Genomic DNA, 17,634 nt, shown 5'->3' on the forward strand with positions numbered 1-17,634 from the left:
CCTGGTGTTGCACTGGATACTGTTGGCCACTGCTGATCAGGCCCTCCTGGACCAGCCCGTAGAATGCCAGCCTCCTCCAGGTGCACAGAGCTGAGTAAACACATAGACCCAAATAACGGTTAGACCATAAGCGACTTTCCAGATCTTCTTCCACCCTGAGAAAGCGCATGGCTCTCTGAAGGCAGGGCTATGGCTAACACACTGTACTTATACTTGAAGCAATGACTGCTGAGCAGTTACCTTACATAAACTGCATAAGCATCGTTGACTTCCTGCTTGTTATACTATTCGGGCGATAAACATGTTTTATCTTTGTGGCAATTCTGGTTGTCATTAATGCCACATGGTGTTCAGTAAATCTAATAGGAAGCCCATCAGAGGGCTAACGCCATTTTAACACCTTATTGCTTAACCAGATGAGGAGAACTTGTTCTCAGAAGCCCCAGGCCTCTTTTGCTGATTCTCTTGTTTCTGGGTCCTCTATAGCAAAGACGAAAATACATGAAAATTATTTGTTGACTGTAGCATTATTCCAAATTAGTTACCCAATTACTTCTTAACATATTTCATGTTTTACTCTTTCTGTATTTTTTACTTATAGACCACACACCCTATATTTCCTGGGACTTGAGGAAGCCTATCACCACCACTCATGGATCCCAATTCAGAAAAGATTAATTCAGCATGAAATATTGCAGGGAGTGAGGCATGAACTGGGACTTCCTTGGAGGCAAGCAGAGATAGAACATAAACCCTTCAGGAATGGGGCAAACATCGTATTCATTTATATATGTTCAATGCTCACACATAGGAGACCCTCATATACTTGTGGGATGGATGAAGGAAGGAAGGAACAAACGGGACCGTAAGAGTAAACATCATCCCAAAGAATCCTCACCAGAATTAGAGGATTTTTTTTTTAAGATTTTATTTATTTATTTGACAGAGACCACAGATTTTATTTATTTATTTATTTGACAGAGACAACAAGTAGGCAGAGAGGCAGGCAGAGAGAGAGAGAGGGAAGCAGGCTCCCTGCTGAGCAGAGAGCCCGATGCCGGGCTCCATCCCAGGACCCTGGGATCACGACCTGAGGACCTGAGCAGAAGGTAGAGGCTTTAACCCACTGAGCCACCCAGGCGCCCCTAGAGGATTCTTTTCAAAAAGACATTGGTTCATCTTGCAAATTAAGTTACTCAAAATTTACACTACTATTTGAAGGGTTATGTGAGGCGGTGAAGCAGATGAACTATTGTGGGGGAAGCTCATCTATGAATTGAATATTCTTTCACTCTTGACTCTGAATAATATATCTAATCAAAATTCACTCATTAAGCTCTGCCCTACTGCAATTCTTCCCTTCATCTACATTCTAGAATCTTTTCCCCCCCAAATATTAATATCCTTCATGTGTTTCCAGATTCTTCCAGCAAATTCTATGAGTTCAGTCAGATTCATTCTGGAGATGAAACCACCTTGGAACCAGCTCAAGTCAAAGCAGAATTTTCAAAAAAACAGTTGCATGAGGTCTGAGGCCAGAACAGCCAAGAAGCCAAGCACATGTGTAAAAAGAGAAGAGTACTCTTTGAGTTTACAACTCTAATATATGTTCAGTGTACTGTACTATGAGGAATAAGTTACATTTAACTGCACTTTTTAGTTCATTCCTCATCCTACTTATATCTCATGGTATTTTAGTTGAAACCTGAATAGGAACACACTTGGCTTTTTTTCCCTCCATTTGAAAATGGAGTGAAAAGGAAGTGATATGTTTTAGCATTTTATTTCAAATGTAGCTTTAAAGGCACATCTCATGGCTTTGACACTTTTCAAGTAAAGCACTAGTTCAGCCAGGAGAGAAAAAGCTAGTATTATAAACCATGCTTTTCCCTACTGCATGGTTTGCAGCAGTAGCTCAGATGCAGGCAAAAGCACGAGCTGGTCACTAACAAACAGGAAGAGCCACTAGTATTCGAACATCTGCACAAGTGTTTCTGGGCTAAAATTATGACCCAGGTTCCAATGTGACATCTCGATATGCCCACTGCTGATCTTCAGGCCTTTGCTGATTGGTTCTTGGTCAGAAATAGCACCCATTATAATGATCTCTGCTTGACTTGTAATGTAATGCTTGAGACTATGTTAATTTATTTCACTTTAATGCATTTCTAAATGGACTTAAAACTAATTTTTCATTAACTTTTTTTTTTTTTTTTTTTTTTTAGATTTTATTTACTGGACAGAGAGAGTACAAGCAGGAGGAGCAGCAGGCAGAAGGAAAGGGAGAAGCAGCCCGACCTAGGGCTCGATCCCAGGACCCTGGAAACATGACCTGAGCCAAAGGCAGACGTTTAACCATCTGAGCCACCCAGGTGCTCCAATTTTTCATTAACTTAACACATACTTTGTAAGCTCTCTCTTTAGAGACCGATGTAGGTTTGCTAAAGATCTACTGAACTATTGCCCAAACATTTTGAGGGGCTTAAGTTTAGAATTCATTCCTCCCTTGAAACAAAATCCTTTTGCGGGCAGTGATCATTAGTTTCCTGGTTTCCAAAGACACTCAAAAGTAAAGAATCTTTTATTTGGCCCTATGGCACTAAATCAGCTCTGGAGATAATGGTAGTTAATCAATTACTGTCAAAGAGACAAAGTAGAGAAACCAAAATTATATTTAATCTGAGTCTTAGAGTAATACTATTACTCTAGTTTCATTTAAAATAAGATAGATTTGGTCTCCAGATATTCAATAAAGGCCTTTCACATGGCTCATCCGCTAAAGAGCCCACGCCATCGATAGGAACAAGAGAGTAACAAGATGGGAAAGATAAGGAGATTCTAAAATGGATGAACATGAACAAGAGTAACAGCCAGTTATTGTGGTTAATCAGATATAAGAGTCGACATGTGACAGAAAACCAAGGTAGAAAACACGTACTTATATTCCGGTCCAAAATCATCGGGATTAATTATAATTTCTAAGGGAGGGACAGAAAGTACAGGTGGGGAAGGGATAGAGGAAGTTGTAATTATTTCCTTACAGAACTTTGAATGGGAGAAAGTACCCAGAAGCCTGTCTCTGTAACTTTACAGGGAACTCTGATTTGCCAGCCCTTGATAAGCATTTGGCACTACTTCCAGTGTTTCAAGGAAGAGATATGGAGACAAAAGGAACTACTTTCTCCTGGCAAAGTATCTAAAACTTCTCAGTTTGACAGCAGTTTCCAGCCCCTGGACACAGAATGTGTCTGAGCCATACAAAGTTAAAGTTCTCCTGACAGAAAGAAAAAGGAAGGAACTACATACCTGTGCATTCCCGCTCGGAGGGAGGCAGAGTAACGCCAGTCAGGGTTGGGCTGTCGCGGCTGCAAAAAATCACAAAGGGAGGTTTTGTTAATAAGGCAGAGTGGTGATCACCCTGTGATTGATTAGCCTATTTCTGAAATATTTCTCATATCTGAAAAAAGTATCAAAGGAGCCATTTTATGGGCAACTCTAAGATGCTATCCATATATATATAGCACTTCAGGAGAAAATGAGCTCATCGGGGTCCTTCCACAGACTCCATATCATGGAAAAACCAGATTTAATGATGCTGTGAGGACCAGCTGTGGCTTCGCCTTGCTCAAAACAGGTCCATGTTCCTAAAGCCGCACTAGAGGGAGGGCAGGCTATTTTGAGACGGGGAAAGCTTTCATTGTTTTGCCTTCAAATGCTTCACTAAAGGAAGGTCTCCCATTTGGTATTCTAGCTAGAACAGGGCTCAGACTCCATGAGTTCTGCTGGCCGGCCACACTGCAAAGGACTGCGATCTGCTGCCGGCTTTGCAGACTGCAGCATGTCCCACCCAGGATGGATGGGGCCCAGCCGCACGCCAGCGACTGAAAACTGCCTCTGCTGCTGCTTGGAGAGGAATCCCAGGGAGAGGAAAACAAACCACGATGGGAGTCTGAACTTGTTTTGCTACACAGTCCTTTTCATAAAATCCTACCCGCTCCCTGCTTTGCAGAGTGTTTGGCCTCCTCCCTCAATTACTGCTGCTCAGCTCTGATTGCTTAACAGAGAGTGCCTGAAATGCAAAAAGGGGCTGGCTCAGTCTGCCGCACCTGTGTACTGGAAGGATCTGTTACCCTTTGTCCACAAACTGTCAATTCCAAGTGGAGGGGACGAAAAAGGAAAATACAGGCCCCTGAAGACTGTTGGAGGAGTTATAGGTTGCGTAGAAGGTACTCAGGAATCTCTGGGGACAAAACAAACCACCATCACTATCTGGTATGTATTAGCAAAAATTTTGTTATAAAAGAATCCTGTGAGGGGCGCCCGGGTGGCTCAGTCTGGTAAGCATCTGCCTTCAGCTCAGGTCACAATCCTGGGCGGGGTCCACAGGGCTCCCTGCTCAGTGGGGAGTCTGCTTCTCCTTCTGCCCCTCCCTCTGTGCAGGCGTGCTCTCTCTCTCTCTCAAAAATAAATGAAATCTTTACCAAAAAAAACCCTGATGGATGTTCCCCTCAACATGTTTTCATGGGCAGAGATTAAAGTGGCTCTGTCACTGAATACTGAAGTCTATTTGAGTGGAAAGATGAACAGATGGAGGTTGTATTCTAAAAATTCCTCTGGATTATAATGATCATATTCTGTAGATACAAAGCCACAGAAATATTAATAAACTTCTTCAAAATGTCAGCAATTCCTATTCTTATCCTTTTTATTGTTTATTCAAAGGATGCAGAGTATTTCATAGCCACAGTTTTCCACAACACTTCGGAAAGGAGTGATCAGCGTCTCAACTCCCGGACAGACTTACGGGTGGCTAGATGGTATTCAGAAACTTAGCTGAAGTCAAGGCCCAGAAAAAGCTACAACTCTAAGATACTTTACTGCAAATGTCCCCATACATTAACTGCCCTCTCCAGTCCCTTCCACTCTGCTGGCAAGATAGGAATATCATCCTTGGTAGTTAAATTCACAGCATTCTATGGATGTTCCATCTAAAGTAGCATAAAACTCTACAGATGGAACGAAAGGGTTCTCATTTTCTACTAGTGGTGTTGCAGGGACCAAAAGAGAAACAATTTGCAACTCATTCTGTAAAGCTGGAAAAAGCTGAAATATTTCCTATTAATCCAATTATCACCATCTCTCCCCTTACCATCAGCAGCACTCGTGTCAACGGTGAGAACCTTCCTTTAGTAAAGACTTGGATATCCATTAGGTAAATGTTGCCAATTTTTCTGTGATTGGGTAACATTTGTGATGAAAACTGCTGTGACTTCATCTTTGGACTGAAAGCACCAACCTCGTTTTGCTGAAAGGCACAGTTCTAGTAGGACTGACTAAGAGACTCAGTTCCTCGGGTGCCCGGGTGGCTCAATTGGTTAGGCAACAGCCTTCTGCTCAGGTCATGATGGTGGAGTCCTGGGATCAAGTCCCGCATCGGGCTCCCTGTTTGGCGGGGAGTCTGTTCTCCCTCTTCCCCTTCCCCATCTTGTGCTTTCTCTCTCTTTCTCATTCTCTCCCTCTCAAATAAGTAAATAAATAAATAAAAATCTTAAAAAAAAAAAAAAAGGAACTCAGTTCACTACACAACCTCACTTCCTCAACTATAACTTGTCATGCTATTTTTCTGTAATAGTCCATCAGCAATAAGGTGCTTCTCAGATTCATTTATCAGAATTGTAGTTATGACATGTCTTATGGTAGTAAGACTGGGCAGGGAAAAGAAAAGGAAGAATATACAGTGTTTTAAGTTTCCACACGATATTAGGCAATAGGATAAGCACTTTAAACATACTGTTGCATTTCCCTAACACTTTTTTTAGACCACTAATTCTATACAAGGTTTCATCCATAAAACATATGAAGATCCTCATATATTCATAATACAGAGCTATGTCCTCAGAGCTTCACATGGTTCAGGTATTGGGTAGGTTTTAAAAATGTTTCTGAACAAATAAACTATTATGCAAGAGTAACATTAATGTACTTAAATTTATAGAAATAAGAAATCTGAGCTTTAGAAAGATTAAATCACTTGCCTGATTGGTGGGTTTGGCTGATCGTTACATTTAGGTCTCCCTAACACAAAAGTTTGTGCGTAAAAAAAAAGATTTATTTGTTTGGGGGAGAGAGAGAATGTGAGCCAGGCAGGGGACTGGGGGGGAGTTGGGTAACAGGGACAGAGGGACAAAGAGAGAGAAACTTTTGCAGACTCTTCACTGAGGATGGAGCCCATCCCAGGAGCCTAAGATCATGACCTGAGCTGAAACAGTCAGCCACTTAACCCGAATGAGTCACCCAGGTGTCCCACAAAAGTTTGTGTTTTAGACTAATTTACATGGAATGACATATATTGTTGACTCTTGAACGACATAAGTGTGAACTGCATTGGTCCACTTACATGTCGATTTTTTTCAATAAATACCGTATATAGTACTGTAAATGTATTTCTCTTCCTTATGATTCTCTTAATAACATTTTCTTCCCTCTAGCTTACTTTATTGTAAATTAAAGTATATACAATATAAATAAAAATATATTTATACTATATATATAATATAAAGCATATAAAATATATAAAAATACACCATATAAAATATTTACATAACATATAAAATATGTGTTAACCAACTGTTTACATTCTTGGTAAGTCTTCTGGGCAACGGTAGGCTATTAGTAGTTTAGTTTTTGAAGAATCAAAATTTATACTTGGATTTTCAACTGTGCTTGGGTCTAGCACCCCTAACCTTGTATTGTTCAAAGACCAACTATACTTTCTTTTTTCTCTTTGTTACATCTGAGTTTCCCAGATACTGGTTTATTTTCAAATGACACACAATTTCAAGTAATAAATAAATACATGTGGGTTTCACCCAAGCTTGATTAAAATCAGAAAAACTCAAGTTTAAAAGTTGACTATTGATATACCAGACACATTGGGGACATATACTAAGGATTTGAATGAAGTGTGATTGTTAAGTTTTCTAACACTTGATGATACATTCCAGAACTATGCTTAATTCCTATTGGTGGAAAGCCCCACTACATTCTGTTGTTTCAAAGCTTAGTCCTTCAGGAGACTAATAGCCACAAAACTCCAGATGTGGAAAAACTGAATTAGGTAGTCCATACAGGTGATGTAGCATTAATGAAGAGCAAGAAGCCATTTAAGTTTCTACCAAAATTATAACAAAGATTTAACTTATCCTGTAATGATATTATTTATTATTTACACCATAGAATATCTGAGCTATAGAAGGGTGAACCACCTCTTTCAAAACAAATTTAAAATAAAATAGGTTTAAAATACTTTATCTCCTTCAAAAAGAAAAAAAATCATAGGACCACTCAGGAAATGACACTCCTTGTCATGGAAATCCATGTTGATGCTATTGGTAAACCATCCTCTGAGACATGAAACTACATGCAATGTCTCCTTTTCTTCCTATAGGGACTCTATTAAGGATGTATCCTGCAGATTTTTCACACTGATATCATTAGTGATCACTCTGTGATCATTAGTATAAACTATGAGAGGCAGAATCCTAAAACTCCCCCCCCTCAGGATCTTAACACCTTGATGTATGTGCCTTGCATAATCTCCAAGAATAAATATGATGGCTCTTACTTTGCTTGGATTATGTCATATGACACACTTGGCTTTAAGACAGGGAAATCATCTGGGCCGGACTGATCTGAGCACATGAGCCCTTTAAATCTGGGTCTAGAGATCAGAGACAAGAGTTGGAGAGATTTGAAGCATGGGAGGGATTCCACAGGAGAGAAGATTCTCCACTGTTAGCTCCAAAGATGGAGGGTATCATGAGGCAAGGACCTGAGCACAACCCCTAGGTAAGTATGGAGTCCACAAAGAAGTAATATCTGCCAACAGCCTGAATGAACTTGAAAGCATATTCTTCCTCAAAGCCTCCAGAAGACAGCTCAGCCAAGGTGCCATATTGATTTGTGAAAACCTAAGCAGAGAACCCACTCACATCCTGTAGGACTCTGAGAGAGTAACTGGGAGTTGTTTTAAACCACTGATTTGTGGCAATTTCTTACAAAGCAATAGAAAATGAATATATAAACCGTTGGGTCAATAAGGCAAGAAGGAGTATAACATTTAAAATAATCACTGTTATATTACATATTAGTCTTCAAGTAAGGCAATTGAAAAGATGAGAAATATGAGAATTCTAAGTGAACTACTTTCCTCTGAAGTCACTTGTTAATCCGAGAAGCAGGAAAGTAAAATAAATATAGATTTGAAACATACTAATGGGTTCTAGTACAACAGAAAATGCTAGGTTTGCTTAATTCTGGAGGCACAGCCTGCTAGCACAGCAGTTACTCCCTCACTCACAGTTTTACTTCCCTGGAGCCCAGAGTCCTGACCCTGCAAGGCCAGAAAGGAACTGATGTTGCTTGTGTGCCAAGGAACTAACATTTTTCTTCACCTTTGCAATATCAGATATTTCTTTGAATTTGTCAAGTTCAAATTCCTGAAAGAAAAAAATTGTAATTTTTAGGTGAGCAGATTTGAAATGTTGCTAAGGAATCCTCTTGCCCTTTGATTTTTTAAATCGTGATTATAGGTTATAATGCTAAAAATATGATCATATGGACAAACTAAATTTATATTCATACTTAATATACACAGGAAGTTTGAACCAGGTGAATTCCTAACAAAAGTCACATTCAAAAACACCCATAAATCTCCATTAAATTCATCGAAACCTCTGGACTCAGTAATGGCAACTTTTCCTCAAATATCTGCAAAACGACATCATCCTAACCTCTCATTGAGAGCAGAAATTGGTGGCAAACCAAGGCAAGTATCCAGAACTGACTCTGCTCTTCTCTCAAGCAGACAGCATGCCAATGGGCAATTTATAATATGCCAGGCTGTGTCCCTGCAGTGTTTGGAGGTAGACCAGATGCCCATGCGACAGCTCACCCCTGGGTCAGAGGAAAGGGTAAGCCAATGACATTCAAGCTACAATAAATAGATTTCTTCATCAATCAGAATATTTGCAAGATAAAGAGACGGAGAAGAGCTCAGCCATAATTCCATCTGGCTCAGCAGATCTGCAGAAAAAGCAAGGAAGGAGGTTATTTGAAGGAATTATTACATTATCAGACCAAAGAGAATCTTTTCTCAGAACAGTCTATAACCAATATGGAAATGGCAAAACAAAGTAGCCCACCACTCAAAAGCAGCCATGAGAGGATGGAACACTGGAATAGAAGTTCACAGATAGAATTTCTTTGCCTATTCTGACCATCACACAGGTTTCATAAATTCACCATCATGTCCCTTTGCACTAAGTGTGAATTCTGATACAGGACAGAGTCACCAGATAGAAAGGTTGGTCCTAGGGGAAAAAATTAGGTGCCACTAAATTAATTAATTAATTAATTAGCTCTTTCAAATCACTGCATCCACAGTTAGGGGTGCAAGTGTATAAACAGTGGCAGAAATATGGAAGATCCAATGGCTACAAATTGCTTGAAAAGAAATGGCAGCAAACTGATTTCTGCTAGTGTTTTGTGATTTCTACATCTTATGCCACCCGCTCTCACAGAAGCACAGTTGGACAGATCTGCCCAGAGCACTCAGAGTGACTCATGAGGAGTCACAGGACCACAAAGGCACAGAGTCTACCTTAAGATTTGGTTTCCTTTTCTTGGAGGCTCTGAAAGGGGCGCCAACCACATTCAATATCAGGTTTTCAGAAATCTTCAAAGAGAAATTCTGCCCCATTGCCAAAAAGTTACTTCGGAGAGCTCATTGCACAAATGGCTCATGAAATCAGCTCACTGGGGGTGAAATCTATCAAAAGATTAGAGTCTGATGTTAAATGCTGTTTAATAAGCAAAGAAGAGAAATCAGAAAAAGAACAGAGATGAAAGATCGCCACAGTCTATACCAAAGTGAAGCAGATAAACAAAAAGATATCAGCTTGAGAGTAACATTTTTACTCATTGATCCTCCCAACTGAGACCTACTTTTATGCAAGGAATTACTCTTTCTCCTAAAGCAGTCATTTTACACTACTAGGTGAACCCATACATAGTAGCCAAAATGCCAGATTATCACATAACGAAAGGTGTATAAGCATTGGGATTTCTGTCTACGCATACTATTTGAAACAGCATAATCTTTGAAATCAGACAGACAGGACCAAAAATAGACTAACAGAATGACTGTGTGTGTTACTTAACCTCTCTGAGCTTATTTCCTTATACACTAGATGCTGGTAAGTGTTTCTTTCATGTATGATTTACCGGAAATGAAATCACACATATATCGCAAAGCAGAACATTTTTATATAGCATAGTGGTCACTGAGTGCAGATTCCCTTATTCATCCTTTATCATCTTCATCTCATTTAATGTGCACACACGGCATGAAGTTTCCCCGCCATCTGCAATAACTAGGTAGGGAAAAGAGAAACCTACCGTGGGAGTTTAACAGGTTGATCTAGCAGTCATGACTTTCAGAGCTGAGTGACTTCTGCTTCCATTCTGCCACATTGACCTGACTCACTTCCTTCCCCTAACTATAATAATTTCAGGAGCTAGAGATCTTAGGGTTCTTCACCGGACTTTTGAACGTGGCTGGCAGAAATCTGCCTTGATTAAAATCATGCATTCATTCTCCTGCCAAAATCCCACAGGAGCAAGCACTTTTCTGACATACTTTTCTCCCTCAGTTAAAGGTTTGTGTATCAAAGTCCGTATTAACACACAGGTCAGTGTAAGACAGAAATAGTTCATGTATCAAACTACCCCAAGATTTGAGCCTGGAGGAGGGGAAGAGTGTCCTTAAGCTGGGCTTCCAGCTCACAGCTGGTGGCAATGCTCTCCCAGCCTCTTCACCACCACCAGCCCACCCCAGGCCCAGAGGGGCTTCACAAGAATATGTTAAGCAAGTGTCTACAGCATCCTTATTGAAAGCTAAGCCTTTTTACATGCCTTGAAAAGCGATGATCTAAAGAATTCTGGAAACTCCTTGATTTTGTCCCCCTATTCTTCTTAATCTGCAATCGGCCTCCCATGGTTGCTCAATATTGACTAACAGGCTTCTCTGATACATCCACTTACAATGTACGTGGGAAATACTCTATCCATCTGGGCTTTATTCTGTATTGTATGCATTACATTCCTCAAGATTAGCAGGAATTTAGAATGTGAAACTGTGGACATTAAAAAAAAAGATAGCTTTTTTTGTCAATGAAAATACATTACAAAAATATAGGAGGGACAAATATTATTAATTCCTTTTGTAGTACCTCTGAAAGTCCTGGCTACAAAGTAGTTGTTTGGGATGATAATAATTCATCACTATGGATGGAACAAAATTCTGGCTTTTGAAATACAACTTCAAAGTATCACAAAGCAGAACCTCTATTTTCTATTTTCAAGCATGCGTATGGAGACACACTACACAAACGCATCCACACATTCATGCACTGTCCAGTAATTTACACACCTTCTTCATAATAATAAGCAAGTGACCTTTGCCTACTTAAAACTTAAGGGGCAGCTGGGTGGCACACTCGGTTAAGTGCCTGACTCTTGGTTTCAGCTCAGGTCATGATCTCAGGGTTGTGAGATCAAGTCCTGAGTCAGGCTCAGTGCTTAGCACAGAGTCTGCTTGGGACTCTCTCTCTCTCTGTTCCTCCCCAACCCCCCACCTTCATGCTCTCTCTCGCTCTCAAATAAATAAATAAATAAATAAATCTTTAAAACACAAAACTTAAAACCCGTGCATTTACCAACACCTGTCTTTGATGTACAGCAAGCCATCCACTTTCCAAGGCTTTTCTAGCCATTGCCAACTAAATCTTAGATCCAGAAAACGAACATGTGCTTTGGAATATGTTGGACTATTCCTTGAAGTCCTGTCATTTAACTTAAAGATAGAAAGGACTTGAGAGGCTACTTCACATCTCATTAAAACCTTTGAAATTGTCCGCAGGAAGTCAGGAGATTACAGATTACATTTAATCTACTGCAGGGAAATCATATTACAATGAACGTGCCCTATGCCAAGAAAGGTGACAAACGGGAGAGTTCTTTTCTCCTTCACCCCAATCCCAGCTTGTCCTGGTATCCACCACATCCCCACTTCTCAGTCCACTTGTTCTAATACCTCCGTAGCCCAATCAGACATTCGTTCTTGGTCTCTTTGCCTACCATCCTTCATTTCCTCAGGTAGCCCCTACAGTAGAATTACCGTATCAATGAGCCAAAGCACACTTGGGCTGCAAGGTGAGATCCATAGTCTCATGACCTCTGACATGAATTGCCAGAAGATCCTATCACATCAGTTCAGCGCAATTACCAGAAATAGTAACTGGATAATTTTCAAGGTATAAACAAGGACAGCATGCAGAGTCCACCACCACAACCCGTAGAGGTCTCAGAGCTTTTTGAAAACCAGCACTCCTAGAGTACTTCCTAAGAGAACTTTCCCTCTAGATGATACAGCAGAGGCCATTTCTCCTTGAATCTCAAAACATTACCCAGTATGGCATCATCTTATTCTCAAGCCTGTTCCAGCCCTCTGCAGAGCTCTGTTTTAACATCAAATATTTAAGACCAATCCTTATTTCTCCAACATTGTTATGGTCAAGGCTTCATATGTCTGGAAAGAAAACAAAGTAAAACAATTCTCTGATGTTACTTTTCTAGCGTGGGAACAACACAGATTATAATCAAGTCACAGGTACTATACATATTCAGTTTACCAGGTAACCCCATCACTGTTAGTAACTCAACGAAGCCAATGACACTGGGGGTGTGGGGAGGGGATGTGTGAAAACACATGACCCCTTGACTGCTATCTCACCTCGTTTTGAGAAACAGCATCATTTTTGAGAATAATCAGGTTCCCGGCACTCTGCCCACTTTGGCCTGTGAGGTGCCTGCTGTCACTCGCGGCTGCTTGGGCTCCCCCAGGCCCCAGTCCTGTCTGTGCCCCTGTGTTATAAAACATGAAAGTGTCACTCCCTGAGCCTGCTGTCAGACAGGCCTTGTAGCAGTAGGTCTTGGTGAGGGAGCCATTCCCTCGCACTTCAATGAAGTGAGGCTGCACTTTGAGGCCATGGGGTATCCTGGCATCGATATTGTTATTGGCCTGTTTGTTGAGTTCGGCGGGGCAGCGCTCCCTCACTCCACAGAAGCCCCCACAGCACGCGGTGCCGTATGCCGTGTAGCGGTAGCACTTGATGATGCTCAAAACAATGATTGTCAAAAGAAATATAAAAGACACTGTGCTTAATGCTATTATCAGGTAGAGCGTAATTTCAGGATATGTCCGCGGACTCTTAACGTGTCTCTGAGTATCCGGGAGGATTCTGGAGACTCTGTCCACCACAGCCACTGTAATGGCCACGGAGGATGATAGTGATGGCTCTCCATTGTCTCGGACCACCACTGTCAGGTTGAAAGTAGTTCCACTCTCATCTCCCATTTTCCTGGTAGTCCTAATCTCTCCTGTGTGTAGCTCAACTTTGAAGAGGTCCAGGTCAGAAGTCTGGGCCAGATGGTAAAAGAGCCAAGCATTTTGGCCAGAGTCTGAGTCCATGGCTATGACTTTGGTGACCAGATAGCCGGCAGGGGCAGTCCGAGGCACCATCTCAATGGCTGCTGAAGAGTTAGTTGAGGTAGGGTACAGGATGTGGGGGGCATGGTCATTCATGTCCACCACATACACATTGGCGGTCACAGTGCTGCTCAGTGGTGGACTCCCCTTGTCCTGGGCCTCCACGGTCACAAAGAACTCCCGAAACTTCTCATAGTCAAAGGAGTTGACAGCATAAAGGCTGCCACTGGCACTGTTAACAGAGACATAGGAGGTGACTGGCAGCCCTTGAATCTCCCTCTCCAGGAGGGAGTAGGTCACCTCCGCATTCTCCTTCTCATCTGGGTCTGTGGCTTGCACAGTGCAGAGCAACACCCCTGGCAAGTTGTTCTCCTCGATGTAGATGGAGTAGGAGTCCTGGAGGAAGCTTGGTGGGTTGTCATTGATGTCAGAGATCTCAACCCGCAGCGTCCGCTGGGATGTGAGCTGGGGTACTCCCGCATCGGTGGCCGTCACTGTGATGTTGTAGGCGGCCACACGCTCCCGGTCCAGTGGCCCGCTCACCACCAGTGTGTAGGAGTTTCCAAAGCCGTTCAGTCGGAAAGGCAGAGAGGCCTCCAGGCCCAGACTCACCTTCCGGTTGAGGCCTGAGTCTTGGTCATTGACACTGAGGAGGGCCACGACGGTGTTGGACGCAGCGTCCTCAGGCACTGGGCTGTACAGGTCTGTGAGCACTACCTCTGGTGCGTTGTCATTCACATCCACGATGTCCACCAACACTTTGCAGTGACCCACCATGGGCACTGGACCCTGGTCAGTCGCCTGCACATAGATCTGGTAGGAAGAGGCTTCCTCATAATCCAGCGCTCCACTTACCCGCACTTCCCCAGTGCTGGCATCGATGCTGAAGAGCTGCCTCTCCCGGTCCGACGTGTAGCTGCTCAAGGAGTACCTGAGCTCACCATTGGAGCCCTCATCCGGGTCCGAGGCATTCAGCTTCACCACCAGCGTGCCTGGCGGGGCGTCCTCCCGAAGCTGGACGCGGTAAGTGGACTGGTCGAAGGTGGGAGAATTGTCATTAGTGTCCAGGACACGCACGGAGATCTGTGCCGTGCCCGAGCGGGCTGGACTGCCGCCGTCCACGGCTGTGAGAATCAGGTGGTGAAAGACGGCCTGCTCGCGGTCCAGGCCCTTCCGCAGCACCAGCTCCAGCACCTTACTGTTCTCCTGCAGGGGTTTCAGGTCCAGCTCAAAGTGCTCGCTGGGGCTGAGCTCGTAGGTCTGCACCGAGTTGGCGCCCACGTCGGGGTCCTGCGCGCTCTCTATGTGAAAGCGCGCTCCAGGGGCCACCGACTCGCTCACCTGAAGCCGGTAGTCGGGCCGCGGGAAGCGCGGCGAGTTGTCGTTGATGTCCAGCACCTCCACCTCCACGGCGCTCACCGCTACGGGGCTGTGCGCCAGCACCTCCAAGCTGAGCAGGCAGCGAGGCCGCTGCTCACACAGCGCCTCCCGGTCAATGCGCTCGTTGACGAAGAGCGCTCCGCTCGTCAGGTCCAGCTCCAGATAGCGCGGACTGGGCGCACCCAGATGGTTGATGCGCAGGCAGCCGGGCCCCAAGCGCCGCAGTTCCAGCCCCAGCGCGCTAGCCACGTTGCCCACCAGCGCGCCGGGCGCCTGCTCCTCCGGCACCGAGTATCGCAGCTGGGAGGCCGCTGGGCCCGGCAGCAGCAGTAGCAGCAGGAGAAGCGGTGGCGGCAGCAGCCAGGACATGGGCGGCCGGAGTCGGGGATGCTCTGTCGCCCCAGGTCGGGCACCCGCCAGCTCCATAGCCACCGGCCGCGGCGGAGGTGGGAGCCGCGGGGCAGGGCCGGAGGCAGCAGTTTTCCCAGCCGTGCTCCACGCCCGGGCCCCGCCTCCGCCTCCGCTCGTGCCACCCTGCGCCCGCTCCCCCACGGCTCACGCGTTAGCAAACGCCGGGGGCCGCTCCGCTCGTAGGCCCTCCGGAGGGCTCCTGGCCCCGCCGCCCCCGCCGACGCCCCATATCCCAGCTCCTCCGCTCGCCTCAGAGCCGCTCAGCTTGGCTCCGCTGCCTGCCTGCCGCCGCCGCTCCAGGGGGAGGGAAAAAAGGAAGCAGAAGGGGAGGGGGAGGAGCGCTCCGCAAGTCCCGCTCGGATTCCGCACCGAGGTGGCAGACCGCAACCGGGTGTGATCGGTCGCTCCAGCCACTCCAGCCCCGGCCCCCTCAGCCTGGCCCCGCGGGATCCCGGCAGACCGCGGGAACGCGGCCACTCCCTTTCTCCCTGCCCCCAGCTCCCTGCTCAGCCAGTCTCCACGGTCCCTCCGCCGGCTAACGCGTCTCGTAAAGAGATTATTCTAGGACAAGCAGTTCTGTCTCTAGGACTTGGGCTATCACCTTCCCAGGAAAAGATTTCCAAGCGCGATTCAGGAAAATAAACTCGGGGCCTTAGCTTAGTAGGGGTATCTGGGCGGCGGCTCCACATTCAAGATAAACAAGCGCAAGGGAGGCGCTCTGGGGTTGCTGACGATGGGGATTATTCACCTGACCCCAACGTTTTCCCTACAATACTCCTGAATAGTGCAGAAAGTATTCAACTCCTGGGGCAAAGGGAGGAGGATGGCAAGTGCGGTTCTCTTCTGTGGCGCAAGCCCTAAAGTAACATCCTGGGATCCCAATACTCAGTTCTGCTAGTAGCCAAGTGGCGCTTGCTTTCAGCGTGTACCTTGGCAAATAACCAAGAAAACATCCAAAATTTTCTTTTAAAAACTGGCTCCATAAAACTGCAGGCGAAGGTCTTATTTGACCCCTTTGTATCATAGTGGGGAAATCTGGTAAAATTTTAAAGAAATTCTTCCCTCGAGTTTTTCCTTCTTTTACTCCAAATCTTTTTAATTTATCATCCAAGACATTTTCTTTGTTCTTTCAAGAGTGATTTAAAATTTTTTCTTGAACAGATGACAATGTCTTCAAGAGCCTGCAAAACCATTAAATCAAGAGGGTAACTCTTGATCTCCCAAGCCAGGCTAGAATGTGGACTTCATGAATGCTTTGCAGTGAAAAGTCTGCTGTTATTAAGCAAAACGGGGGACACTGGGATTTATCTTACAACAGTCAGCAGTTTCGATGGCTGCAGCTCCCCTCCCATAAATATGAGGTTCCTTTCCACTTCTGGCCCTCCTTCCTCCTAAGACTCAACCTTGTATTGCTACAGAGACGACAAAAAGACAACCAGTTTCTCTTCAGTGAGTGAGAAGGCTAAAGGATCAGAGGAAGTGTCGCTGTGCTGTGTCACTGCCTCTTCTTCTTCTGTTCCAGACACCCACTCTTCCCAGGCCATCTCCTCTCTTTCACAGGAATTTAAAATCCATTGCCCCACGTGCAAAAAGCACTCACCAAAAAGTCCTGTCCCTTTCTCATCTCCCAGCATCCTCTCACTCCTCGATCTCCCTCTGTGGGTCATTTTCTAGCTATGGGCTGGAATAAAGCCAGAATGAGAGCTGACATTTAGCATTCTTCCCTCCTTGAGGGGATGGCTGAAGGGGCCAAGGCAATGATCCTAACACCCAGATTTCAAAGGCCTGAACTAGGACCTCCCTTCCTTCCCACTCATTAAGTGCACTTGCTGACAACACTCCACAACCCAACCAATTTGATTCCAGAGATGCTCCCAGATTCCTCCTATCACTGCTGCTTCTTATTTGTCCTCTTCATTCCTTCAAGGGTGCAGAGTGGGAAGCAATTTCCATCACATACTATTCCTGTCTCTTTTCTTAGGTCTCTGGCTTCTCCTTCTCTGTCTGCTTCCTCCCCAAATGTCCCTACAATAACTCTGTCTCTGTTTGCTATGGTAATTTGATCTCAGAAAGCCTTAAACTCTCAAGTGCATGAATTGTAGGCCTGGCCTGTGTCTTCACCCATTACTTATTTCTGAAAATAAATGGCTTATAAGTGGAAACAAGTTATAAGTTGTCAGGAAGAGTGACCTTTTCTTTTTTCATCTCCTCCCAGGGCCTGACAGTCACTGCCA

General features: G+C 44.5%; 1 protein-coding gene across 3 annotated transcripts in view; it reads right to left on the reverse strand.

The window, feature by feature from the left end:
- PCDHAC2 (protocadherin alpha subfamily C, 2) overlaps window positions 1–17,634 on the reverse strand; it is an 80,211-nt gene that overhangs the window by 29,382 nt on the left and 33,195 nt on the right. The window contains exons 1-3 of one of the 3 annotated variants that reach the window (XM_032850002.1): window positions 12,854–16,061; window positions 3,307–3,365; window positions 2–90 (exon numbers count right to left, since the gene is read on the reverse strand). In XM_032850002.1, the coding sequence (XP_032705893.1) occupies window positions 2–90; window positions 3,307–3,365; window positions 12,854–15,415 (2,710 nt within the window). In that variant the 5' untranslated portion in view covers window positions 15,416–16,061. Of the gene's footprint in view, window position 1; window positions 91–3,306; window positions 3,366–12,853; window positions 16,062–17,634 lie in introns of those variants that run through there. The other 2 variants (XM_032850000.1, XM_032850001.1) reach the window with 2 other exon arrangements.

This window comes from Lontra canadensis, unplaced genomic scaffold, assembly GCF_010015895.1.
Source record: "Lontra canadensis isolate GAN:19392208 unplaced genomic scaffold, GSC_riverotter_1.0 scaffold290, whole genome shotgun sequence".
Classification (NCBI taxonomy): Eukaryota; Metazoa; Chordata; class Mammalia; order Carnivora; family Mustelidae; genus Lontra; species Lontra canadensis.